Here is a 26,596-nt window from a genome sequence, read left to right as displayed (position 1 = left end):
CCCTGGGGCGCCCCGAGGGGGCCATCACTGGGGCCTCGGGGCGCCTCGGGGGGGGCCCAGCCCCGTGGTGACAGGACGTCACTGCGTGCCCATCACCGTGGCGTCGGGGCACGTGGCTGAGGCCATCCCCGTGTCCTCAGGGCACCTCAGGGGGCCCATCCCTCTGGCACCAAGGCGTCTTGGGGTGCCTGTCCCTTCGGCATCGCGGTGCCCATCCCCGTGGCTTCAGGGCACCTTGGGGTGCCCGTCCCCGTGGCACCTGGGTGTCTCTGGGTGCTCATCCCCATGGTATCTGGGTGCCTGTGGGTGCCCATCCCCGTGGCATCATGGCTCCTCAGGGCAAACTGTCCCTGTGGTACCTGGGTGTCTCTGGGTGCCCATCCCCGTGGTGTCTGGGCACCTCTGGGTGCTCCCTGTGCCCGCTCTACCGGTGCCGTTTGCCGGCAACCCGGCCGCCCCCGTGCGCCGGCCGCCCCCGCGCGCCCACGCCCCAGCACAGGGACACGTGCGGTGCCAGAGCTGTGGGTTTATTTGCCCGATGCCACGCCAGGAGGTCGCCGCCGCCGCAGCCGCCGCGCTCAGTTCTGGCTCATGATCTGGAAGGGAGAAGCTGCTCAGGGAGGAGTGCGGCACCCCGGCACCCCAGCACCCCGGCACCATGGCACCCAGCACCCTGGTACACCAGCACCCCGGCACCATGGCACCTCGGCACCCTGGCACTCCAGCACCCCAGAAGCCTGGCCCCTTGGCACCCTGCTACCATGGCACCCTGGCACTCCAGCACCCTGGTACCCTGGCACACCGGCACCCCAGCACCCCATTCCCCTGGCACCCTGGTGCCCTGGCACCCCAGCACCTTGGCACCGTGGCACCCTGGTATCCTAGTGCCCCAGCACTCCAGCACCCCAGTGTCCTGGCACCCCGGCACCCTGGAGTCCTGGTACCCTGGCACCCCGGCACCCCGGCACCCCGGCACCCCAGTCCCCTGGCACCCCAGTGCCCTGGTACACCAGCACCCCAGTGCCCTGGCACTCTGGTGCCCTGGCACCCCAGCACCCTGACATCATGGCATCCCATTTCCCTGGCACCCCAGCACCCCCATCCCCTGGCACCCCAGCACCCCAGAGTCCTGGTACCCTGGCACCCCAGCACCATGGCACCCTGGCACTCCAGCGCCCTGGTACACCAGCACCATGGCACCCGAGCACCCCGGTGCCCTGGCACCCTGTCCCCCCGTCCCCCCGTCCCCCACCTCGGCGATCCAGTCCTCGAAGGCGGAGACGCGGGTGAAGACCGTCGGCTTCTTGGGCGCGTTGCAGCCCAGCCCCGAGACGAAGCTGGCGATGCCGTGCACCTCCCAGTGCCCGTCGGCCGCCTGGCAGTTCAGGGGGCCCCCCGAGTCGCCCTGGGGTACAGGACAGGGCGGGGGGGTCAGCGCCGGGGTGGGGGTCCCGGCGTGTCTCCCCCCGTCTCGCCCTGGCCCGGCGCGGCACTCACGTTGCAGCCGGCCTTCTCGGCGCCGCCGGCGCAGATCATGGTGCGGCGGATGGCGAGGGTGCCCCACCAGTCGGGCTGGCTGCAGCGCTCGTAGGCCACCACGGGCAGCAGCGCCTGCTGCAGCCGCTCCGGCAGCGACCCCCCCGCTGCCAGCCGGGCGTTAGGGGGGCTGCGCCCGGCGCCCTGCCCGCTGCCCTGCCCGCCCGCGGCCATCCGTCCGGCCATCCATCCGTCCATCCGTCCCTCAGCCATCCATCTGTCCTGCCCACATCCACCCACCCATCCCTTCATCCCTGCGTCCTTCAGGCCCTCCAGCCCTCCCTCCGTCTCCCCAGCCCTTCATCCCTTCAGTCTTTCCTCCAGCCTTCTCTCCATCCCCGCATCCCCCATCTCTCCCTCATCCATCCCTAAATCCCTCCGACCATCTCCCCGTCCATCCCCCCGTCCATCCTCCCATCCATCCCTCCTATGCCTCCAACCATCTCCCCACGCCTCCACCTCCCCATCCTTCCTTCCCTCCATCCCTCCATCTCCCCATGCCTCTATCTCCCCATCCATCCCTCCCTCCCTCCGTCCAACCATCTCCCCATCCATCCCTCCATCTCCCCATGCCTCCATCTCCCCATCCCTCCCTCCAACCATCTCCCCATCCATCCCTCCTTCTCCCCATGCCTCCATCTCCCCATGCCTCCATCTCCCCATCCACCCCTCCATCCATCTCCCCATCCCTCCAACCATCTCCCCATCCATCCCTCTGTCTCCCCATCCATCCCTCCATCCATCTCCCCATCCATCTCCCCATCCATCTCCCCATCCATCCCTCCATCCATCTCCCCATCCATCTCCCCATCCACCCCTCCATCCCTCCATCCATCCCTCCATCCATCTCCCCCTCCCTCCAACCATCTCCCCCTCCCCCCCCCCTCCCCGCTCCCCCGGTACGCACTGGCCAGCCGCCCCCAGCCGCTCAGGTAGCAGGGGTACCCGTCGGGCAGGACGGTGCCCGCCGGCGGCAGCCGCCCCACCTGCACCTGGGTGTTGAGCACCGCCGGGCGCTGCAGCTTCAGCAGGGCGATGTCGTTGCTGCCGCGCAGGGACACGTGTCACGGGGGGGCCCGGGCCGATGTCCCCACCCCCCCAGGGACCCCGCTCACCCGCAGGCCACGCAGGAGCTTCGCCATTTGGGGTGGACGAAGATGTCGGCGGGGGCGACGGGGATGCGCTGCTCGGGGCCCTCCCTGGCACCCATGTCGTACTCGCCCAGCACCACCTCGTAGGTGAGCGTGGAGCTGCCCGGGCGACGGGGACATCAGGGGACGCCGCAGCCCTCCTGCACCCTGCACCCCCTCCATGCACCCTGCACCCCTCCACGCACCCTGCACCCCCTCCATGCACCCAGCATGCCCTCATACACCCATCTTGCACCCAGCACCCCCTCCATGCACCCTGCACCCCTCCCTGCACCCCCTCATGCACCAATCTTGCACCCAGTACCCCCTTCATGCACCCTCCACCCCTTCCTGCACCCTGCACCTCCTCATGCACCCATCTTGCACCCAGCACCCCCTGCATGCACCCAGCACCCCCTGCATGCACCCTGCACCCCGCCATGCAGCCATCCCGCACTGTACATCACCCCTGCACCCAACACAACCTCCATGCACCATCCCCTCCATGCACCCACCCCTACACCCTGCACCCCCTTGCACCCATCCCTGCACCCATCCTTGCATCCCACACCCCCTCGGCACCCCCTCCTGCACCCCCTGTCCCCTCCATGCACTTGTTCCTACACCCTGCACAATATCTATGCACCCTGCACCCCTCCTGCACCCATTCCTGCACCCTGCAACCCCTCTGCACCCCCTGCACCCCTCCTGCACCCCCCCTGCACCCGTTCCTGCACCCTGCAACCTCTCTGCACCTCTCCTGCACCCCCCCTGCACCCTGCATCCCTCCTGCACCCGTTCCTGCACCCTGTGCAATCTCTATGCACCCTGCACCCCTCCTGCACCCGTTGCTGCACCCTGCAACCCCTCTGCACCCCCCTGCCCCCTGCATCCCTCCTACACCCGTTCCTGCACCCCACACAATCTCTATGCTCCCCGCATCCCTCCTGCACCCATTCCTGCATCCTGCAGCCCCCCTGCACCCGCCCTGCACCCTGCAACCTCTCTGCACCTCTCCTGCACCCTGCATCCCTCCTGCACCCTGCGCAATCTCCATGCACCCTGCACCCCTCCTGCACCCATTGCTGCACCCTGCAACCGCTCTGCACCCTCCGCACCCCTCCTGCACCCCCCCTGCACCCCGCATCCCCTCCATGCACCCATTCCTGCACCCTGCCACCCTCTGCACCCCCCCACCTCTCCTGCACCCGTTCCTGCACCCTGCGCAGTCTCCATGCACCCTGCACCCCCCCTGCACCCTGCATCCCCTCCATGCACCCATTCCTGCACCCTGCAGCCCCTCTGCACCCCCCTGCACACTGCATCCCTCCTACACCCGTTCCTGCACCCCACACAATCTCTATGCTCCCCGCGTCCCTCCTGCACCCATTCCTGCACCCTGCAGCCCCCCTGCACCCGCCCCGCACCCTGCATCCCCCCTACACCCATTCCTCCACCCCCCCGCACCCACCCCTGCAGCCAGCACCCCCCGTTGCCCCCCGCACCCCGCTCCCCCCCCAGCACCCGCCGCGGCCCTCGGGGGTCCCTCACTCACGAGATGCAGTGCGCGGCCGTCATCACCCAGTCGGGCGCGATGAGGGACCCGCCGCAGGTGTGGCGGAAGGTGCCGTCCCGCTCGTACTGCAGCGAGATCTGCGGGGACACCGGTGGGTGCCACAGCACCCATGGGTGCCACCCCCCGCCCCGTCCCCCCGCCCGCTCACCTGCCAGGGCCAGCTGTAGGGTTCAGCATCCTCCCCGTTGACCACCCGTGAGTCCGGCAGCACCGCGGCCCGGCTGCCTGTGGGACGGGGCACCCGTCACCCACCGGGCACCCGTCACCCCACCCGAGGGTTGGGGACACGGGTGGGGGGTTTGGGGACACGGGTGGGGGGCTCGGGGACCCCTTACCGCCGGCCACCAGCAGCAGGAGGAGGCTCAGCATCGTGGTCCCGGCTCGGTCAGGGCGCACGGCGGCGGCCGCCGGCCTTAAATCCCCCCCGCTATCGGGGGCACCCAAGGGCGCCCCTGGGAACGGGCACCTGGCGCCCACCTGGGCGCTGGGGGGGTTAACCATTAACCTGGGCTGCGGGGGGACGTGGCAGCGGCACCCAGCCAGCCGCCCCCAGCGGGGACCCTATAGAGCCCTCTGCCCCTATGGACCCCATACCCCCCCTGCCACTGGTGCCCCCCATAGCCCCTATAACCCCCCTGTGTCCCCTACAGACCCCACACCCCCCCTGCCACTGGTGCCCCACATAGTCCCTATAACCCCCCTGTGTCCCCTACAGACCCCACACCCCCCCTGCCACTGGTGCCCCACATAGTCCCTATAGCCCCCCCGAGTCCCCTATAGACCCCCCCCACCCCCTGCCACTGGTGCCCCCAGTAGCCCCAATAGCCCCCTCTGTGTCCCCTATAGACCCCATAACGCCCCTGCCACTGGTGCCCCCCATAACCCCTATAGCCCCCTCTGTGTCCCCCATACTGCCCCGTGCCCCTGGTGTCCCCATATGGCCCTCATTGCCTTTACAGCCCCCATGGTGCGCACCTCGGACCATATAACCCCGTAGCCGCTGTGGTCCCTATAGCCCCTATACCCCTCAAGTATCTGGTGCTCTCCCATAGCCCCTCTGCCCCCCATACCCCCATGTGCTGGTACCCCCATAGCCCCTATACCCCCCATGCACCCCACGGGCCCCCCGCTCCCAGTATGCTCCATACTGCCCAGTGCCCCTGGTGCCCCCCATAGCCCCCCTGGGCCCCCTATAGGCCCCATAACACCCGTGCACCTGGTGCCCGATGGCCTCCCCATAAACACCCCTGCCCCCCATAGCAGCTGTGGCCTCCATAGACCCTATACACCCTGTGCCCCGTATAGCCCCTATGGCTGCCATGCCCCTTGTGTGCCCCACAGCCCCCATACCGCCCCACGCCCCTGGTACCCCCATAGCCCCTATAACCCCACTGTGCCCCTATAGCCCCCATACTGCCCCCCGTGCCCCTATAGCCCCTGTAGCCCCTATAACCCCACTGTGCCCCTATAGCCCCCATACTGCCCCCCGTGCCCCTATAGCCCCTGTAGCCCCTATAACCCCCCTGTGTCCCTATAGCCCCCATACTGCCCCACACCCCTGGTACCCCCATAGCCCCTAAAACCCCCCCGTGCCCCTATAGCCCCCATACTGCCCCACGCCCCTGGTACCCCCATAGCCCCTATAACCCCCCGTGCCCCTATAGCCCCCATACTGCCCCCCGTGCCCCTATAGCCCCTGTAGCCCCTATAACCCCCCTGTGCCCCTATAGCCCCCATACTGCCCCACGCCCCTGGTACCCCCATAGCCCCTATAAGCTCCTGTGCCCCTATAGCCCCCATACAGCCCCATGCCCCTGTTGCCCCCACAACCCCTATAACCTCGTGTCTCCCATAGCGCCCATACTGCCCCCCATGCCCCTATAGCCCCCATACAGCCCCATGCCCCTGGTGCCCCCACCGCCCCTATAAACCACCCCCCCCGTGCCCCCATAGCCCCTATAACCCCCCCGTGCCCCTATAGCCCCCATACTGCCCCCCGTGCCCCTATAGCCCCCGTAGCCCCTATAACCCCCCTGTGCCCCTATAGCCCCCATACTGCCCCCCGTGCCCCTATAGCCCCCGTAGCCCCTATAACCCCCCTGTGCCCCTATAGCCCCCATACTGCCCCCCGTGCCCCTATAGCCCCCGTAGCCCCTATAACCCCCCTGTGCCCCTATAGCCCCCATACCGCCCCACGTGCCCGGGGGCTGCAGGGTCCCACGGGGGCACCGCCTGTCCCATGGGTGCCCCCGCGCCCCCCCGTGTCCCCGTGGGGGTGCACAGAGCTGCCCCATGATGTCCCCACGCCCCCCCGTGTCCCCATGGGTCACATGGGTCACATGGGTCACAGGGTCCCCCCACAGTGTCCCCACGCCCCCCCGTGTCCCCGTGGAAGTTCACAGGGTCCTCCCCCGTGTCCCCACGCCCCCCCGTGTCCCCGTGGGGGTGCACAGAGCTGCCCTCCGGTGTCCCCACGCCCCCCCGTGTCCCCGTGGAACTTCACAGGGTCCCCCCACGGTGTCCCCGCGCCCCCCCGTGGAAGTTCAGGGGGTGCCCCACGGCATCCCCACGCCCCCCCGTGTCCCCCTGCAAGCTCACAGAGGTGCCCCCCCGTGTCCCCCACGCCCCCCCGTGTCCCCGTGGGGGTGCACGGTGGTGCCCCCCATGCTGCCCACGGCGTCCCCACGCCCCCCCGTGTCCCTGTACAATTTCGCAGAGGTGCCCCTGCTGTCCCCACGCATCCCCGTGTTCCGGGGCAAGTGCACACGGGTGCCCCACGGCATCTCCACGCACCCCCGTGGCCCCGGGCAACTTCACAGAGCTGCCCCCCGGTGTCCCCACGTCCCCCCGTGGAAGTTCAGGGGGTGACCCCCGGTGTCCCCACACCGCCCCGTGTCCCCGTGGAAGTTCACAGGGTCCTCCCCCGTGTCCCCACGCCCCGCCGTGTCCCCGTGGGGGTGCACAGAGCTGCCCTCGGTGTCCCCACGCCCCCCCGTGTCCCCGTGGAAGTTCACAGGGTCCCCCCACGGTGTCCCCGCGCCCCCCCCGTGGAAGTTCAGGGGGTGCCCCACGGCATCCCCACGCCCCCCCGTGTCCCCGTGGGGGTGCACAGAGCTGCGTCCCCGTGTCCCCACGCCCCCCCGTGTCCCCATACAACTTCCCAGAGTTGCCCCCCCCGCACTCGTGCCCGCCCCCCCGTGGGCGGGGCGGGGCCGGGGCGGGGCCGGGGCGGGGCCGGGGCGTGGCGGGGCCCCGGGGCGGGCGGCGGCGCGGCGCGGAGCGGCGGGGCCGGGAGCGGAGCGGCGGGGCCGGAGCGGGGCGATGGGGCGGGCGGCGCCGGCGGCGCTGGGCGCCCTCCTGCTGCTCGGAGCCCTCCTCGGAGTGAGTGTCCCGGGGTCCCCCGGGGGCGGCGGGGGGGCCGAAGGCGGCTGGGGGTCCCCCAGGGGGGTTGGGGTCCCCTGAAGGGGTTGGGGTCCCCCTCCAAGGAGCTGGGGTCCTCTAAAGGAGTTGGGGTCCCCCCGCGGAGCTGGGGTCCCCCCCGCGGAGTTGGGGGTCCTCTAAAGGAGTTGGGGTCCCCCCGTGGAGCTGGGATCCCCCCCGCGGAGTTGGGGGTCCTCTAAAGGAGTTGGGGGTCCCTCGAAGGAGTTAGGGGTCCCCTGAAGGAGCTGGGGGTCCCCCTGCGGAGCTGGGATCCCCCCCTCCGGAGCTGGGGTCTTGTAAAGGAGTTGGGGTCCCCTAAAAGAGTTGGGGTCCCTCCGCGGAGTTGGGCTCCTCTAAAGGAGTTGGGGGTCCCTTGAAGGAGTTGTTGGGGTTCCCCCCCACGGACTTGGGATCCCCCCCCCGCGGAATTGGGCTCTTCTAAAGGAGTTGGGGGTCCCCTGAAAGAGTTGGGGGTCCCCCCGCGGAGCTGGGATCCCCCCCCCCCCCAACTTGGGGTCCCCTAAAGGAGTTGAGGGGGGTTGCGATGTCCCCGAAGGGAACTGGGGTCCCCCCCTCCCGAGCCACAGGGGTCCCCAGCACCCTGCTCTGGTCCGTAAGGGAATTGGGGTCCCCCCCGGACCAGGGGGGTGCAGGGACCTCTCAGGGAATTGGGGTCCCCCCCCCGGGCACCCAGGAGATGTGGGGTCCCCATGCCCCGTCCCGTCTGGGAACTGGGGTCCCCTGTGATCCCGGGGTGCGTGGGGGTCCCCTCAGGGGAGTGGGGTCCCCCCGGGGTGCGTGGGGTCCCCCTGCCCTGGCCCCACAGGGGACTGGGGTCCCCCCAGGCCCTGCGGTGGGGAGGGGGGGTCCCCATCATCCCCCCCAAAGCCACCCATGGGCCTCGACCCCGGGGGTCGAGCTGTGCCCCCCCGCGACCCCTCACCCTGGGTGGGGGCCACCTATAGGGGCACGTCCCGCTTTTGGGGTGCTGCCCCCCCCGCCCCCACCCCCCCTCACCCACCCCGGCTAAATTTAAAGGGTGACGGGTGGCGCCGGCCACCCTAAAAATAAACTCGCCCAAAATACCCCCCCCCGGGGGGGGGGGGGCTGCGTTTGGGGGTGCCCCTGGGTGTGGGGGGGTCCCACCCAGCTGGGGTGCAGTGTGGGGGGGGTGACACCCCTGGGTGCCCCTCAGGGTGGGTTTGCGCCGGGGGGGTTGGGCACCCCCTATTTGAGGGGGGGTCCCCCCCCAAGCAGGGTAAGGGGGGGGGCTGGTGGCGATGGGGGGGGCTGGTGGCCATGGGGGGGCCCCACCCGTGGCGGGGGGGGGGGTCACGGGGGGGGGTTGGTTTGGGGCTGGGCCGGTGCCCGGGGCAGAGAACAGAGGGGGCCTTGTTGCTCGGGGCCATGCTGGCAGGGCCGCCCCCCCGTCCCCCGTGGGGCTCCCACCCACGGCCGGGGGGGGCTGGTGGGGACAGAGGGGGGGTCCCCACTTCCCCCCCCCAAGCGCTATTCCCCTATGGGCTGGGGGGATTTGGGGACACCCTGATGGGGTGTGGTCCCCCCCCGGGATGTGCCCCCCCCCCAAAGAAATGCAGGGGGGGTCTGCCCACTCCACGGGGGGGTCTGGCGTGGGGGGGTGATGGGGTGCCCCCCCCCGAGGGCTGCGAAGGGTTAATTTGGGGGGGGGGGAGGGCGCAGCAGGAATGTGCGATAAGATCGCCAGGCCTGGGGGGGAGGGGGTGGGGAGGCGGGGGGAGGGGGGGTCACGCACACGCGTGTGCACGCACCCGCACCCGCACCCACCCGGGGCGCTCCGGGGCACCCTCGCGCTTGCACGCCGGCTCTTGCACGCTCGTGTGCGCTTGTGCGAGCTTTGCTCGCCCCCCACCCCTCGCGTCTCCCGTGGGGACCCTTGGGGACAACTGGGGGGGGACGGGGACGACACACCCAAACCCTTGGGGACAATTTGGGGGGGACCCTTGGGGGGACCCCCCCCCCCAGGGCCCCCAAGCGCACGTGGCCCCTGCGCGCTCCCGGCGAGCTCCGGCTCAGTCCCATCGCCAAAGATGGCCTGGCCGAGGAGGAGGAGGAGGAGGAGGAAGAGCAGGAGGCCAGCCCGGGCGCCTGGGTCCCTGCCAGGCCGGGGCGGGGGGGGGGGGTTTAGGCAGCTGCCTGCACCCCCCTGGGAGCAGCATCCCGCCAGCTGCGCTCACCCCCCCACCCCCAAACCCCGGGGGGTCCCCGTCCCCCCCAAACCCCGGGGGTCCCGGGGGCGGCTGGGCCGCAGCGGGGTCCCCTCGCCCCAGGGGACCCCCGAGGGGGGAGGAAGGGGTTTTGGGGGGGGGGGGGAAGCACCTCTTAGCCGTGACCTTGGGGGAACAATAAGACTTGGGGGGGGCTGCTATTAATAACCCCCCCGGTTATTATTCCTGCTGTGCGTCACCTCCTCTTCCTCGCCCGGATGAAGTAAGGGGGAGGGGGGCACAGGCAGCTTTGGGGGGGGGCACAGGCACATTTTGGGGGGCACAGGCAGATTTTGGGTGGTCGCATCCCGATTTTGACAAGGGGACGCATCCAAAAAGGGGGGGGGGGGGTTTGAGGACCCCCCCAAGTTTGGGGCACAGGGTTCGTCGAGCGAAGCCGCACGTGGGACAGGGTGGTGCTTCCTCACCCTCCTCTTCCTCGGCGCCCCCCCCTTTTCCCCAGGGTGCGGGGCAGGATTTGGGCCGACGAGTGGAAAATGTGAGCGGCGGCGACGGCGTCCGGCCGGGCGCGGTGCCCCGGCGGCGGCGGGGGGAACCCAGGCGTCCGGGTGCGGGGCCGCGGCGCGGGGAGGCTTCCGGTAACAGGAGAGGGGTGATTGTCCCCTGCCCGGCCACCGTCGGTGACGGGACAGGCAGCTGCCCTTCCGCCGGCCCGGGATGGGGCCCGCTGCCTGCCGGGGCTGAGCACCCGCCCGCTCAGTGCACGTGTGGGGAGCGGGGGGCAGAGAACCCCCATGCTCAGTGCGTGTGTGGGGCAGTAGCAGAGCACCCACACGCTCGGTGCATGTGTGGGGTGGCGATGGCAGAGCACCCACGCACTCAGTGCGTGTGTGGGGCAGTAGCAGAGCACCCACACGCTCGGTGCGTGTGTGGGGTGGCGATGGCAGAGCACCCATGCACTCAGTGCATGTGTGGGGCAGTAGCAGAGCACCCACACGCTCGGTGCGTGTGTGGGGAGCAGCGGCAGAGCACCCACAGTGCTCAGTGCATGTGTGGGGTGGCGATGGCAGAGCACCCACACGCTCAGTGCATGTGTGGGGAGCAGTAGCAGAGCACCCACCCGCTTGGTGCATGTGTGGGGTGATGATGGCAGAGCACCCACGTGCTCAGTGCATGTGTGGGGAGCAGTGGCAGAGCACCCACCCGCTCGGTGCATGTGTGGGGTGATGATGGCAGAGCACCCACATGCTCAGTGCAGGTGTGGGGAGCAATGGCAGAGCACCCACGCACTCGGTGCATGCGTGGGGCAGTAGCAGAGCACCCACACACTCAGTGCATGAATGGGGAGCAGTGGCAGAGCACCCACACACTCGGTGCATGTGTGGGGAGTGGGGGCAGAGAACCCCCGTGCTCAGTGCACGCATGGGGGGTGATGGCAGAGCACCCACGCACTCGGTGCATGTGTGGGGCAGTAGCAGAGCACCCACACATTCAGTGCATGAATGGGGAGCAGTGGCAGAGCACCCACACACTCGGTGCATGTGTGGGGAGTGGGGGCAGAGAACCCCCGTGCTCAGTGCATGCGTAGAGGGGTGATGGCAGAGCACCCACACACTCGGTGCATGTGTGTGGGGCAGTGGCAGAGCACCCACAGTGCTCAGTGCATGTGTGGGGTGGCGATGGCAGAGCACCCACGCACTCAGTGCATGTGTGGGGCAGTAGCAGAGCACCCACACACTCAGTGCATGCATGGGGAGTGGGGGGCAGAGAACCCCCGTGCTCAGTGCACGCGTGGGGGGTGATGGCAGAGCACCCACGCACTCGGTGCATGTGTGGGGTGATGATGGCAGAGCACCCCCGTGCTCAGTGCATGTGTGGGGTGGCGATGGCAGAGCACCCACGCACTCGGTGCATGTGTGTGGGGCAGTAGCAGAGCACCCACACACTTGCTGCACGCATGGGCTCCTCCGTGCCTCAGTTTCCCCCCTCTGCACCCCGCACCCCGCCTCCCCCTCCCAAGCAGCACCCAGGGGGTGCCCCCACCCCGCCCCAGACTCCCTGCGGGTGCCGGGTCCCCCCGCCTCCTGCGGGTCGGTGGCCGTGTGTCCCCCCGTGTCCCCCCCGTGTCCCCCCCCCCCCCCCAGCGCCCACTTAATCCCCCGGCGCTTGTTTGCACAGCAAAGTGCTGCCCCGACGGATTCCTGGCCCGGGCGGGCGCCGGGGGGGCAACGGGTGCTGGGGGCACCCTGGGGGCACCCGCCGGGCCGTGCACACGCGTGTGCGCAGACGTGAGGGCTGCGAGCGCGCGGGGCCCCGCTGGCGCCCAGGTGCGTGCAAGTGGCGGCGCACGCACAGCGGCGCGGCGGCGGTGCGAACGCGGGTGCAAGCTGCGCATTGGCGTGCACGCACGGCTCTGTGTTGACGCACGCGTGCAAATGCACGCGCGCGCGCATCCCCGTAGTGGTGCACGCGTGGAGTGGTGCAAACGCGCGTGCACGGGCATCCCTGGGTCGGTGCACACGAATGCATGTGCACAACCACGTTCATGTGCACACGTGTCTCTGCGTTGGTGCGCGCACATAGCAGTGCAAATGCTTGTGCACGACCACACCACCGTGCACACGTGTAGTGATGCAAATGCATGTGTGCAGCCACATGCTGCTCTGCACGCGTGTGTCTGTGTCAGTGCATGCGTGTGGTCGTGCAAATGCACGTGCACAGCCTCATGCTGCTGTGCACACGCATCCTCACATCAGTGCACGCATGCAATGGTGCAAACACACAGGTAGAGCCCCCTGCTGCCGTGCACACGCGTCCCTGTGTTGTTGCACGCATGCAGTGGTGCAAACGCGTGTGCACAGCCACGTCTCGGCGTGCACACGCGTCCCTGTGTTGGTGCACGCACGCAGCAGTGCAAACGCGTGTGCATAGCCATGTCTCGGCATGCACATGTGTCCCCGTGCCGGTGCATGCACGCAGCGGTGCAAACGGGTGTGCACAGCCACGTGTCAACTTGCACACGCGTCCCCGTGCCGGTGCACGCACGCAGCAGTGCAACCGCGTGCGCGCAGCCCGCGCTCCCCTCGCACACGGCTGCACACGCGTGTGCCCGCTGCCGTGGCGGTGCCGTGGCGGCGCAGGAATGCGGTGGGTGGGCGATGAGCTCATCCTCCCCCCGCGCCGCGCTGGCCGTGACTCCACCGCGCAGCTATGCGGCCCCGGCCCTGCCAGCACCCACCCGTGTCCCCCCCCCCGGTGCCGGTGACGTGGCCTGGCACCCAGCGGGGGGGTGACGGGTGTCCCCCCAGGTCACCCGCGGCACCCGGGGCTTGGCCGAGACCTCCTTCCCCGAGGACACGGTGGCCGACCACGTCGGGGGGACGCGGGGACGCCGGTACTACGCGCACCTCTCCGATGACGAGGACCTGGTGGCATCCGGCGGTGAGGGGGCACTGGGTGGGTGGGTGCCACCAGGGGTGGGTGTCACCGTGGGTGGGTGTCACCATGGGTGGGGGCCGCCCCGGGTGCCACTGGCGCTGTCCCTGTTGCAGATGGCAGCGGGACCCGGTGGCATCTGGTGGTAAGGTGGCACTGGGTGCCACCAGGGGTGGGTTGTCACCGTGGGTGGGTGCCACCATGGGTGGGTGCCACCCTGGCTGCCACTCGTGCCGTCCCCATTGCAGATGGCACCAGGACCCGGTGTAAGGTGGCACTGGGTGCCACCCAGGTGGGAGCCACCACGGGTGGGTGTCACCGTGGGTAGGTGTCACTGTGGGTGGGTTGTCACCATGGGTGGGTGTCGCCATGGGTGCCACTCGCGCTGTCCCCATTGCAGATGGCACCAGGACCCGGTGGCATCTGGTGGTACGGTGGCACTGGGTGCCACCCGGGCGGGTGCCACCATGGGGGCCACTCCTGCTGCCCCCATTGCAGATGGCAGCAGGACCTGGTGGCATCCACAGTAAGGTGGCACTGGGTGGGTGGGAGCCACCGTGGGTGGGTGTCACCATGGGTGGGTGCCACCCTGGATGCCACTCATGCTGTCCCCATTGCAGATGGCACTGGCACCTGGTGGCATCTGGTGGTAAGGTGGCACTGGGCGCCACCAGGGGTGCGTGCCACCATGGGTGGGTGCCACCCTGGGTGCCACTCACACTGTCCCCATAGCAGATGGCACCAGGACCTGGTGGCATCTGATGGTAAGGTGGCACTGGGTGGGTGGGTGCCACCATGGGTGAGTGTCACCGTGGGTAGGTGTCACCATGGGTAGGTGTCACCCTGGATGTCACTTGCACTGTCCCCATTGCAGATGGCACCATGACCTGGTGGCATCTGGTGGTAAGGTGGCACTGGGTGGTTGGGTGTCACCATGGGTGGGTGTCACCGTGGGTAGGTGTCACCGTGGGTGGGTGTCACCACGGGTGGGTGCCACCTTGGGTGCCACCCGCGCTGTCCCCATTGCAGATGGCAGCGGCGAGGACGGCAGCGGCGTCACCTGGCTGCCGGCGAGCACTACCCCCGTACCCGGCATCGGGCTGGCACCCACCGGTAAGGGGACGCCGTGGGGTGGCATCTGTCCCCTGGGTGTCACCTGCCTGTCACCGCTCTCAAGCTCTGTCTCTCCATCCTCTTCTTCCTCCTCTTCCTCCTCCTCCTCCTCTTCCTCCTCCTCGGCGGGCAGCGCCCAGGCCCCCCCCCGCGCCGGCGGGCATGGTGGTGGCCGAGCCCGAGGACGACCCCCCGCTGAGTAAGTGACACATTTTGGGGGACCCCCCCTTGCTCCACCCCCCACTTTTTTCCCCCCGGTGCCTTTATAATGGGGGGGGGGACCCCAAATATTGGGGGGGGGGCAGCTGGATGGCGGGGGGGCACAGCTGGATGGGGGGCACAGCTGGATGGGGGGGTCACAGCTGGATGGGGGTATTTTTTGGGGGTGCAGGTGCCCTCCCCCCCTTTTTAACACCCCCCTCCCCAATTTTTGACACACCCCCCCCCAGTTTATTTCCGGGCGCTGGTGAACTTCACCCACAGCATCGACTACAGCCAGCGGCTGGAGGACCCCGAATCCGAGGAATTTCGGGAGGTTTCCGAGGCCGTGGTGGATACGGTGAGAGGGGGGGCATGGGGGGGGGGGCTGGGGTGGGGGGCACCCAAGGGAGCACCCTGACCCCCCCATTTTTTCTGTGTCCCCCCCAGTTGGAGTCAGAGTATTACAAGGTGCCCGGGGAGCAGGTGGTCAGCGTGGTCTTCATCAAGTGAGTGGGGGGGGGTTTGGGGGGCTCGGGGGGTTTTGGGGGGCAGGGGGGGTTTTTTGGGGGGTGGGGGGGGGGTTTGAGGGGTGAGGGGATTGGGGGGACAAGGAGAGGATGGGGAGGTTTGGGGGTGCAGGGGAGGGTTGAGGGGGGCTATGGGGAGGTGGGGGTGATGGGGAGGTTTTGGGGTGCAGAGTGGTTTTGGAGGGGCTGGTTTAGGGGTGTGGGGGGTGTTGGGGGGTGATGGGGAGGTTTGGGGGTGCAGGGGAGGTATGGGGGGACTGTGGGGGGCTTTAGGGGTGATAGGAAGGTTTTGGGGGTTCAGGGGAGGTTTAGGGGTGATGGAGAGGTTTTGGGGGGGTTGTGGGGGGTTTAGGGGGGATGGGGAAGTTTGGGGGGACAGTGGGGAGTTTGGGGGTGACGGGGAGGTTTTGTGGGTGCAGGGGAAGTTTGGGGATATGGGCAGGTTTTGGGGGGGCAGTGGGGAGGTTTGAGGGTGATAACTTTTGGGGTGACAAGGAGGTTTGGGGGTGCAGGAGGGGTTTGGGGGAACAGGGAGCTTTGGGGGGGGGCCACGGTGCCATTTGGGGGTGATGGCGAGGTTTGCGGGGTGCAGTAGGAACATTTTGGGGTGCTGACCCCCCCCTTCCCACCCCCCCAGAGAGCTGGAAGGCGACGTCTTCGTGGAGCTGGACGTGGGCTCGGAGGGGAACGGGGACGAGGCGCAGCTGGGGGGGGTCCTGCGGGACCTGCTGGCCGCCGGCTCCATCGCCTCCTACCTCACCTCCCCCCACGGCTTCCAGTTCCGGCGGCTGGGGGCCGGTGAGCGCCGGGGAGGGGGTTTGGGGGGACCCCGGGGGGCTCTGGGGGGCTCTGAGGGGTTTTGGGGGGGGGGATATTTGGTTGGGGGGCTCAGACCGCCCTATATTCACCCATCGCATCACCTGGTCGCACGTACCGGTGCGTCTCGACCCCCCCCCACATTTCTGGTGGGTGGATATTGGGGGGGGGGGGGTCACCCTGATTGTGTGTCCCCCAAAACCAGTGACCCCCCGCCCACGCGCCTGCACCCCGCTGGAGTTTGCCTGCGGCAGCGGCGAATGCGTCGCCGGTGAATACCGCTGCGACCGCCGGCCCGACTGCCGCGACGCCTCCGACGAGGACGGCTGCGGTGAGAGCCCCCCCAAAACCTCCCCTCCACTGCACCCCCATTTCCCCCATAACCCCCCCATAAAACCCCTGGCACCCCCATTTACCCCATAAACCCCCATAAACCCCCCCTGCACCCCCATTTCCCCCATAACCCCCCCATAAAACCCCTGGCACCCCCATTTACCCCATAACCCCCCCATAAACCCCCCCTGCACCCCCATTTCCCCCATAACCCCCCCATAAAACCCCTGGCACCCCCATAATCCTCCATAACCACCCCTGTACCCCCATTTCCCCCTATACCCCCATAAACCCCCCCACTGCACCCCCATTTCCCCCCATAACCCCCCATGAACCCGCCCACTGCACCCCCATACCCCCCTACAACCCCCCCATAAACCCGCTACCCTCCCATTTCCCCCGCTATACCCCCGTAACCCCCACCTGCACCCCCATTTACCCGTATAACCCCCCCACACCCCCATTTCCCCCTATACCCCCATAACCCCCCCTGCACCCCCATTTACTTGCATAACCCCCCTGCACCCCCATTTACCCCATAACCCCCCCATAAACCCCCCCTGCACCCCCGTTTCCCCCATAATCCACCATAACCCCCCCTGCACCCCCATTTACCCCCTACAACCCCCCATGAACCCCCCTGCACCCCCATTTACTTGCATAACCCCCCCTGCACCCCCATTTACCCCCTACAACCCCCCATGAACCCCCCTGCACCCCCATTTACTTGCATAACCCCCCTGCACCCCCATTTACCCGCTACAACCCCCCATAAACCCCCCTGCAACCCCATATCCCCCCATAACCCCCCCAACCCCCCCCACACCCCTATTTCCCCCTATAGCCCCCCCCCAGGCCCCCATTTCCCCCCATAACCCCCCCCACACCCCCATTTCCCCCCATAATCCCCCATAACCACCCCTGCACCCCCATTTCCCCCTATACCCCCCATGAACCCCCCCACTGCACCCCCATTTCCCCCCATGAACCCCCCCGCACCCCCATTCCCCCCCTATACCTCCATAAACCCCCCCGCACCCCCATTTACCCCTCTATACCCCCATAAACCCCCCTGCACCCCCATATCCCCCCATAACCCCCCCCAACCCCCCCCCCCCCCCGCACCCCTATTTCCCCCTATAGCCCCCCCCGGGCCCCCATTTCCCCCCTATAACCCCCCCAACCCCCACAGACCCCCCGACGCGGCTGCCCCCCACCACCGCCCGCCCCGCCACCACCCGCCCGGTGAGCACCGTCACCGCCGCCACCACCGTCCCCCCGCGCCGCCCCTTCACCCCGCGCCCCCCCAAACCGGCGGCGGGCGCGTGCCAAACGGGCGAAGCCGCCTGCGCCGACGGGCGCTGCATCCCCCGCGATTACTTCTGCGACGGCGAGCCCGACTGCGCCGACGGCAGCGACGAGGAAGCTTGCGGTGAGTTTGCGGTGACGCGGCGAGGGTGGGGGGGGGCACCCTATGGGTGCTGACCGCCCCCCCCCCATCACCCAGGCACCCCCTCGCCCTGTGAACCCAACGAATTCAAGTGCCGCAACGGGCACTGCGCCCTCAAGCTTTGGCGTTGCGACGGCGAGAACGACTGCGGGGACGGCTCCGATGAGACCGGTTGCCGTGAGTATGGCCGGGTTGGGGACACGGGCGGTGACACGGCCCCGGTTGACACGTGTCACCGTCACCGCTGCAGCTACCAAAGCACCCGGCGCGGCGTGCGGGCCGGCGGAGTTTCGGTGCGTGGCGAGTGGGAGCTGCATCCGTGCCAGCTACCAATGCGACCGGGAGCCCGACTGTCCCGACCGCTCCGATGAGGTCGGCTGCGGTGAGTGACACCGGGAGGGGACACGTCGGCCAGGGGAGGGGACATCTCTGCCAGGCGTGGGGACGTGGTGCCCAGGGCTGGGTTGGGGACCCTGTGGCGTGGCTGCGTGCCAGGGACGCTGCGCCCACGCGGTGCTGGGGATGCGGTGGCGTGGCACCAGGCTGGGGACACTGCCTGGGGACGCTGTGCCATGGCACCAGGTTGGGGACCCTGTGCTGGGGACGCTGTGCCCAATCCGTGCTGTGCTGGGGACCCTGTGCCATGGCACCGGGCTGGGGATGCTGCCATGGCACCAGGTTGGGGACACTGCCTGGGGACCCTGTGCCATGACACCGGGCTGGGGACCCTGGGGACCCTGTGCTGGGGACACTGTGCCCAGTCTGTGCCGTGCTGGGGACCCTGTGTCATGGCACCGGGCTGGGGACACTGCCATGGCACCGGGCTGGGGACCCTGTGTCCGAGCTGTGCCAGGCACCCTGTGCCATGGCACCGGGCTGAGGACACTGCCATGGCACCAGACTGGGGACACTGCCTGGGGACCCTGTGCCATGACACCGGGCTGGGGACACTGCCTGGGGACCCTGTGCCATGGCACCAGGATGGGGACACTGCCTGGGGACCCTGTGCCATGACACCGGGCTGGGGACCCTGTGCTGGGGACACTGTGCCCAATCTGTGCCGTGCTGGGGACCCTGTGCCATGGCACCGGGCTGGAGACGCTGTGCCATGGCACCAGGTTGGGGACACTGCCTGGGGACCCTGTGCCCTGGCACTGGGCTGGGGACCCTGTGCTGGGGACACTGTGCCCAGTCTGTGCCGTGCCGGGGACCCTGTGTCATGGCACAGCGCTGGGGACCCTGCACCCAAGTGGCGCCACGCTGGGGACCCAGTGCCATGGCGTGGCCTGGGTGCTGCGCTGGGGACCCGGTGCCCAAGCTGGGCCGGGGACTCCTTGCTGGGGACCCTGTCCCCAAGCCACACCATGCTGGGGACCCTGTGCCGTGGTGTGGTGCTGAGTGCTGTGCTGGTCACCCTGTCCCCAAGGGATGCCATCCTGGGGACCCCATGCTGGGGACCCTGTCCCCAAGCAGTGCCACGCTGGGGACCCTGTGCCGTGGCACGGTGCTGGGTGCCACACTGGTGACCCTGTCCTCAAGGCAGGCTGGGGACCCGGTGCTGGTGACCCTGTCCCCAAGTGGTGCCACACTGGGGTCCCGATGCCACAGCGTGGTTCTGGGGACCCTGTCCCCAAGCTGGGCCGGGGACCCGATGCTGGTGTCCCTGTCCCCAGGCAGTGCCGTCCTGGGGTCCTGGTGCCACGATGCAGTGCTGGTGACCCTGTCCCCAAGCCAGACTGGGGACCCTGTGGTGGTGACCCCATCCCCAAGTGATGCCATGCTGGGGTTCCGGTGCCATGGCATGGTTCTGGGGACCCTGTCACCAAGCTGGGCTGGGGACCCTGTGCTGGTGTCCCCGTCCCCAGGTGGTGCCATGCTGAGGTCCCGGTGCCGCGGCGCGGTGCTGGTGTCCCCGTCCCCAGGTGGTGCCATGCTGAGGTCCCGGTGCCACGGCGCGGTGCTGGTGTCCCCGTCCCCAAGCGGTGCGGTGCTGGGGTCCCTATGCCGCGGCGCGGTGCTGGTGTCCCCATCCCCAAGCGGTGTGGTGCTGGGGTGATGGTGCCGTGGCGCGGTGCTGGTGTCCCCATCCCCAAGCGGTGCGGTGCTGGGGTGATGGTGCCGCGGCGCGGTGCTGGTGTCCCTGTCCCGAAGCGGTGCGGTGCTGGGGTGATGGTGCTGTGGTGCGGTGCTGGTGTCCCCGTCCCCAAGCGGTGCGGTGCTGGGGTCCCGATGCCGCGGCGCGGTGCTGGTGTCCCTGTCCCCAAGCGGTGCGGTGCTGGGGTGATGGTGCTGTGGTGCGGTGCTGGTGTCCCCGTCCCCAAGCGGTGCGGTGCTGGGGTCCCGATGCCGCGGCGCGGTGCTGGTGTCCCTGTCCCCAAGCGGTGCGGTGCTGGGGTCCCTATGCCACGGCGCGGTGCTGGGGTCCCTGTCCCCAAGCGGTGCGGTGCTGGGGTCCCGATGCCGCGGCGCGGTGCTGGTGTCCCCGTCCCCAAGCGGTGCGGTACTGGGGTCCCTGTCCCCAAGCGGTGCGGTGCTGGGGTGATGGTGCTGCGGTGCGGTGCTGGTGTCCCCGTCCCCAAGCGGTGCGGTGCTGGGGTCCCTGTCCCCAAGCGGTGCGGTGCTGGGTCCCGGTGCCGCGGCGCGGTGCTGGTGTCCCCATCCCCAAGCGGTGCGGTGCTGGGGTCCCTGTCCCCAAGCGGTGCGGTGCTGGGGTCCCGGTGCCGCGGCGCAGTGCTGGTGTCCCCGTCCCCAAGCGGTGCGGTGCTGGGGTCCCGATGCCGCGGCGCGGTGCTGGTGTCCCTGTCCCCAAGCGGTGCGGTGCTGGGGTCCCTATGCCACGGCGCGGTGCTGGGGTCCCTGTCCCCAAGCAGTGCGGTGCTGGGGTCCCGATGCCGCGGCGCGGTGCTGGTGTCCCCGTCCCCAAGCGGTGCGGTACTGGGGTCCCTGTCCCCAAGCGGTGCGGTGCTGGGGTGATGGTGCTGCGGTGCGGTGCTGGTGTCCCCGTCCCCAAGCGGTGCGGTGCTGGGGTCCCTGTCCCCAAGCGGTGCGGTGCTGGGTCCCGGTGCCGCGGCGCGGTGCTGGTGTCCCCGTCCCCAAGCGGTGCGGTGCTGGGGGCCGGCGGCGGGTGGTGACGGGGGGCGGCGGGCAGTGCCCCCGCAGGTGGTGACGCTCCCGCGGGAGTCGGTGCGGGCGGTGCCGGGGCAGACCGTGACCTTCACCTGCGTGGCCACCGGCGTCCCCACCCCCATCATCACCTGGCGCCTCAACTGGGGCCACACCCCCAGCAGCCACAGGTGGGGGCGGGGCCTCGGGGGGCGGGGCCCGATGGGCGGGGGCAAAGGGGCGGGGCCTAACGGGGTGGGGCCTAACGGGGTGACCCACAGGGGCAAGGGGAGCTGGCTGGGGGAGGGGCTTAGCTTTGGAGGAGGGGCTTGTCTTGGGTGTGTCCTGCGGTGGGAGGGGCTTGCGCTTGGGGGAGGGGTCTGGAGGGCGGGGCTTGTGCTTGGGGCGGGGCCTGTAATGGTGAGAGGGGCCTGCACCTGGGGGAGGGGCTTGTAGTTTGGGGAGGGGTCTGTGGTGGTGGGAGGGGCTTGCACTGGGGAGAGCCCTGTGGTGGGAGGGGCTTGCACTGGGGGGCGGTGCTTGCACAGGGGGCGTGGCCTGCTGCTGTGGGCAGGGATTTTGGGGCGGGGCTCCCAGCAAGGGGACGGAGCCAGCAGGGGCTGCACCCATGGGGGAGTGGTGCAGCAGGGCGGGGCTTGCACGAGGGGCGGGGCTTGCACGAGGGGCGGGGCCTGGGCATAAGCAGGGCATGCGGTGGGGCTGTGCTCCTCGCTGGGTGCCGGAGGCGCCGGGTGCCAAGTGTGCCGAGCGTGCCGAGCGTGCCGCGCAGGGTGTCGATCGTGAGCGAGGCCGGGCAGGGCACGCTGACCATCCGGGACGTGAAAGAAACCGACCAAGGCGCCTACACCTGCGAGGCCATCAACAACCTCGGCATGGTCTTCGGCATCCCCGACAGCATCCTCACCGTTGCCCGCCCCGGTGAGCGTCCCCCCGCCCTCCCCTCCCCATCCCGCCCACCCCCACCGCGGCAGCGTCACCGTCACCCGCCGTCTCCCGCAGGGCCGTGCCCCGAGGGCCACTTCCAGGTGACGGGGACATCCCGCTGCCTGCCTTGCTTCTGCTTCGGCGTCACCACCGCCTGCCGCGCCACCGCCCGGCACCGCCACCGCCTCCACCTCCGCTTTGACCGCCCCGACGACTTCAAGGGTGAGTCCCAGGGACGAGGGACGGGGCGCAAGGGACACGGCAGGGGCTGAGCATCTCCTCACAGGGGTCAACGTGACGGTGCCGGCGGCACCATCCCCGCCGGCGCTCTCGGCCACCCAGCTCCACGTGGACGTGGGCGCCGAGGAATTCCAGCTCCTGGATCTGTCCCGCCGCTTCTTAGCCCTCGATGCCTTCTGGGCGCTGCCTGACACCTTCCTTGGGGACAAGGTGACACCAGGGTGGGGACAGGGCTGGGGACGCTGGCGGCACAGTCACTGACAGCCCGTTGATGCTACCAGGTGGATGCCTACGGGGGAGCGCTGAGTTACGGGGTGCGGTACCGGCTGGGGCGGGGACCCCCTGAGCCCACCGCCCACCCCGACGTGGTGCTGCGGGGCCACGGGCGGCAGCTGCGGGCCCGCGCCGGAGCCACCCGGCCCGATGTCCTCAACCGGCGGCACGTGCCCTTCACCGAGGTGGGTGGTGGCGGTGGTGGGAGGGTGATGGTGGTGGTGGTGATGGTGGTGCCGGGGGTGGTGGGTGCATGATGCTGGGGATGCGTGGGTGATGCCGGTGGTGGCAGGCAGGAGATGGCGGTGGTGGCGGGTGGGCGATGCCAGCGTTGGCATCACCCTGGGGTGACACCGGTGCAACCGTCCCGGCAGGACCACTGGGAGGATGAGGAGGGCGCCCCGGTGAGCCGGGAGCTGCTGCTGCTGGTGCTGCAGGGGCTGGAGGGCATCTTCATCCGGGCGGTCTACGACGGGCGCATGGCCAGCGTGGGGCTCAGCGACGTGGCCATGGACGTCACCAGCCCCAGTGACACCGGCCTGGGGCTGGCCGGGGACGTCGAGGAGTGCAGGTGACCGCCCGCAGCAAGGCGGCGGGTTCGGTGCCGCCGCTGCCGCGATGCCACCGTCACGCCGCTGTGTCCCCAGGTGCCCCGTGGGCTACGCGGGGCTGTCGTGCCAGCGATGCGCCGCCCGCTTCGAGCGCGTGACAAGGGGACCCTACTTGGGGACCTGCTCCGGTTGCGGCTGCCACGGCCACTCCAGCACCTGCGACCCCGTTTTTGGGCACTGCCTGGTAAGGAGGGGGGGTGACAAGGGGATGGGGACGTGGCGCGGTGTCACCGCCCCTCCGTGCCACGTGTGTGTCCCCCCCAGAACTGCCAGCACAACACGGAGGGTCCCCAATGCGAGAAGTGCAAACCCGGCTTCTTTGGCGATGCCACCAAGGGCACGGCCACCGCCTGCCACCCTTGTCCCTGTCCCTACACCGAGCCGACTCGCAGGTGGGTGCCAACCTCAGGGGATACCCCCCCTCCCCCCAAGATGTCACCACCCTGGTGTCACCGTCACCGTCACCCGCAGGTTTTCGGAGTCGTGCTTTTTGGACACGGACGGCCAAGCCACCTGTGACGCCTGCGCACCCGGTTACGCCGGCCGCCGCTGCGAGAGGTGGGTGGGGGGGTCCCTATATACTCACCCCCCCCCCCGTGACCCCCCACCCATCACCCCCCCCCATCTCCATAGGTGCGCCCCGGGCTACGAGGGAGACCCCATCCAGCCGGGCGGCAAATGCACCCCAATCGGTGAGTGGTGGGTGCTGGGTGTGGGGTGCCCCCCCACACACACCCATGGGTGCCCCCCACCCTCACCCTCGCTGCCCACAGGCCAGGAGCTCGTCAAGTGCGACACCCGCGGCGGCAAGGACGAGGCCGGCGGCACGTGCCGCTGCAAGGTGCGGGCCAGGGGAGGGGGAGGGCGGCTGGGTGCTCCCATCCCCCACAGCACCCAGTCTGATCCCTCGGGCACCCAGTCTGACCCCCCCATGGCACCCAGTGGAATTCCTTGGGCACCCAGTCTGACCCCCCCATGGCACCCAGTCTGATCCCTGGGGCACCCAGCCCGATCCCAACGCACCCAGTCTCATGCCATACAGCACCCACTCTTATCCCATATAGCACCCAGTCTATTCCCTGTGGCACCCAGTCCAATCCCCCATAGCAGCTATTCTGACCCCCCCATGCCCAGTCCAGCCCCTCCGTTGCACCCAGTTTGACCCCGCCAGCACTCAGTCCGACCCCCCCATGGCACCCATGCCAACCCCTTCCCATGGCACCCAGTCCACCCCCCGCCAGCACCCAGTCTGACCCCCACGGCACCCAACCCGCCCCCACCAGCACCCAGTCCCACTCCCTACCCCCCCATTTCCACTCCCCAGCAGCCCCCACCCCCTCCCAGCACCCACCTCCCCACCCATGGCACCCACCCCGTGCTCCCCCCCCGCAGCCCAACGTGCGGGGGCGGCTCTGCAACGCCTGCGCCGCCGGCACCTTCCACCTGAGCGCGGCCAACCCCGAGGGCTGCCTGCAGTGCTTCTGCATGGGCGTCTCGCGGCAGTGCGCCAGCTCCGCGTGGAACCGCCACCAGGTACCCGCGCCGTGGTGCCGCGCCGCGCCGCGCTATGCCGTGTTGAGCTATGCCATGTCGTGCCACGTTGTGCTGTGCCATGCCATGTTGCGCCTGGCCGTGCTATTCTATGCCATGCTGTGCCATGCCATGGCACGTTGTGCCGCGCTATGCCATGTCGTGCCATGTCATGCTGTGTTTTGCCATGCCGTGTTGTGCTGTGCCATGTCTTGCCATGCTGTGCCATGCAAAGTCATGTCATGCCATGCCAAGTTGTGCCGTGCTGTGCCATTATATGCCATGCCGTGTTGTGCCATGCTGTGCCGTGCCATGTCACGCCATGCTGCGCCTTGGCACGTCTTGCCATGCCATGTAGTGTCATACTGTGCCGTATTGTGCCGTGTCATGCCATGTTTTGCCATGCAGTGCCACGCCGTGCTGTGCTGTGCCATGTCTTGCCATGCTGTGCCATTCATTATATGCTGTGCCGTGCCGTGCCATGTCATGCAGTGCCAAGTTGTGCTATGTCATGCTGTGTAATGCCATGCTGTGCCATGCTGTGCCATTATATGCCGTGTTATGCCACGCTGTGGCATACTGTGCCATGTTGTGCCGTGCTGTGCAATGTTGTGCCATGCCTTGCCATGCCGTGCCGTGCCATGGTGTGCCTTGCCATGCCATTACGTGCCATGCTATGCAATGTTGTGCCATGCAGTGCCGTGCCATGCCATGTTTTGCCATGCCGGGACATGCCATGTTGTGCCATGCTGTGCCATTATATGCCATGCTGTGCTGTGCCGTGCCATGTCATGCCATGCCAAATTGTGCCATGTCGTGTTGTCCCATGCCATGCCGTGCTGTGCCGTGCCGTGCCCACCACCAAGCCCCTTCCCGTTCCCCTTCCAGGTCCTTCTCACCGCCGAGGAGACGCCGCCGCTGAGCCTGGCCAACCTGGCCGGCACGCAGACGGTGGGCGACGGCGCCCGCTTCTCCTCGCCGCGGGAGCTGCTCTTCGCCGCCTTCCAGGCGCTGCCCCGCGACGTCTACTACTGGGTGCTGCCCGCGCCCTTCACCGGGGACAAGGTGCCAGCGCCGGGGCCAGCTGGGGGACAAGGTGGATGTCCCCAAGCCCGGCTGAGCCTCACCGTGTCCCGCCCCACAGGTGACATCGTACGGCGGTGAGCTGCGGTACACGGTGACGCACCGGGCACCGGCGGGCGCCCAACCTTTGTCGCGCCAGCCCGACGTCCTGCTGCAGGGCAATGGCATCCTCCTGGAGCACTTCTCCGATGCCAACCCCGCCTCTGGCGTCCCCACCGCTGTCACCGTGCCCTTCCGCGAGGTGAGGACCGGCGGGTGTCCCCCCCACCCCGGGATGGGGTTGGGAACACGGTGGTCACCCCCGGGTTGTGCCTGCAGCGTGCCTGGCGCCGGGCGGACGGGCGCGATGCCACCCGTGAGCATCTCCTGATGGCTTTGGCCGACATCGACCTCTTCATGATCCGGGCATCCTACTCGGATCAACCAGAGGAGAGCAGGTACCGGCGACAGGGGAGGGGACATTGGGGACACGGGGACGTGGGCAGACAGGGCAGCGGTGACATCCCCTCTCGCCCCGCAGACTGGCCGATGTCAGCCTGGACGTGGCGGTGCCACACGCCACCGGCCGCCCGCCGGCGCTGGAGGTGGAGGATTGCGCCTGCCCAGCCGGTTACCGCGGTGCCTCCTGCCAGGTGAGACCCTCGATGTCCCTTCACCCCGGCGCTGGGGACACTGAGCTGTGGCCCACCCTGCTTGTCCCCGTGTCCCCTCTGTAGGACTGTGACACCGGCTACACCCGCAGCACCTCCGGGCTCTACCTGGGCACTTGCGAGCCGTGCCAGTGCCACGGCCACGCCAGCGAGTGCCACCCCGAGACCGGCGTCTGCCAGGTGAGCTGGGGACAGCAAGGGGACACCCCAGGGACCTCCATGGCGGTGCCACCGACGCCGTCACCACCTCGTCCTTTGCAGGGCTGCCGGGACCACACAGAGGGTGCCCAATGTGACAAGTGTCAAACCGGCTACTACGGCGATGCCACCCGCGGCACCCCAGGCGACTGCCAGCCCTGTCCCTGCCACGGACCCCACGGTGACACCCAGTAGGTGCCACCCCCCGGTCCCCTCCATC

At 69.1% G+C, this 26,596-nt stretch overlaps 2 protein-coding genes across 4 annotated transcripts in view; one reads left to right on the top strand and one right to left on the bottom strand.

The window, feature by feature from the left end:
* Positions 1-578: 578 nt before the first annotated feature.
* CELA3B (chymotrypsin like elastase 3B) lies at positions 579-4,611 on the bottom strand (the record flags this gene model as incomplete). Its single annotated transcript, XM_082329222.1, has 8 exons — positions 579-596; positions 1,253-1,405; positions 1,498-1,643; positions 2,444-2,580; positions 2,652-2,786; positions 4,222-4,319; positions 4,391-4,467; positions 4,578-4,611. 8 exons carry the CDS (start codon positions 4,609-4,611, stop codon positions 579-581), a joined length of 798 nt encoding a protein of 265 aa, XP_082185348.1.
* A 2,928-nt stretch (positions 4,612-7,539) lies between these two features.
* Positions 7,540-26,596, top strand: part of HSPG2 (heparan sulfate proteoglycan 2) — a 45,675-nt gene continuing 26,618 nt past the window's right edge. For all 3 annotated transcript variants that reach the window (XM_082328721.1, XM_082328722.1, XM_082328720.1), the window contains exons 1-28: positions 7,540-7,623; positions 13,178-13,310; positions 14,334-14,417; positions 14,867-14,976; positions 15,066-15,124; positions 15,783-15,943; positions 16,167-16,292; positions 17,487-17,726; positions 17,802-17,921; positions 17,995-18,126; positions 20,893-21,037; positions 21,637-21,785; positions 21,867-22,013; positions 22,078-22,241; positions 22,313-22,489; positions 22,679-22,875; positions 22,952-23,099; positions 23,180-23,307; positions 23,387-23,473; positions 23,549-23,607; positions 23,689-23,756; positions 24,308-24,448; positions 25,334-25,510; positions 25,590-25,769; positions 25,847-25,965; positions 26,049-26,160; positions 26,245-26,358; positions 26,440-26,567. In XM_082328721.1, coding sequence (XP_082184847.1) covers positions 7,564-7,623; positions 13,178-13,310; positions 14,334-14,417; positions 14,867-14,976; positions 15,066-15,124; positions 15,783-15,943; positions 16,167-16,292; positions 17,487-17,726; positions 17,802-17,921; positions 17,995-18,126; positions 20,893-21,037; positions 21,637-21,785; positions 21,867-22,013; positions 22,078-22,241; positions 22,313-22,489; positions 22,679-22,875; positions 22,952-23,099; positions 23,180-23,307; positions 23,387-23,473; positions 23,549-23,607; positions 23,689-23,756; positions 24,308-24,448; positions 25,334-25,510; positions 25,590-25,769; positions 25,847-25,965; positions 26,049-26,160; positions 26,245-26,358; positions 26,440-26,567 — 3,665 coding nt within the window. In that variant the 5' untranslated portion in view covers positions 7,540-7,563. The remainder of the gene's footprint in view (positions 7,624-13,177; positions 13,311-14,333; positions 14,418-14,866; positions 14,977-15,065; positions 15,125-15,782; positions 15,944-16,166; positions 16,293-17,486; positions 17,727-17,801; positions 17,922-17,994; positions 18,127-20,892; positions 21,038-21,636; positions 21,786-21,866; positions 22,014-22,077; positions 22,242-22,312; positions 22,490-22,678; positions 22,876-22,951; positions 23,100-23,179; positions 23,308-23,386; positions 23,474-23,548; positions 23,608-23,688; positions 23,757-24,307; positions 24,449-25,333; positions 25,511-25,589; positions 25,770-25,846; positions 25,966-26,048; positions 26,161-26,244; positions 26,359-26,439; positions 26,568-26,596) is intronic.

Source organism: Platalea leucorodia (genome assembly GCF_965183815.1).
Source record: "Platalea leucorodia genome assembly, chromosome: 17".
NCBI lineage: Eukaryota > Metazoa > Chordata > Aves > Pelecaniformes > Threskiornithidae > Platalea > Platalea leucorodia.
This window is presented reverse-complemented; position numbering and strand designations above follow the sequence as displayed.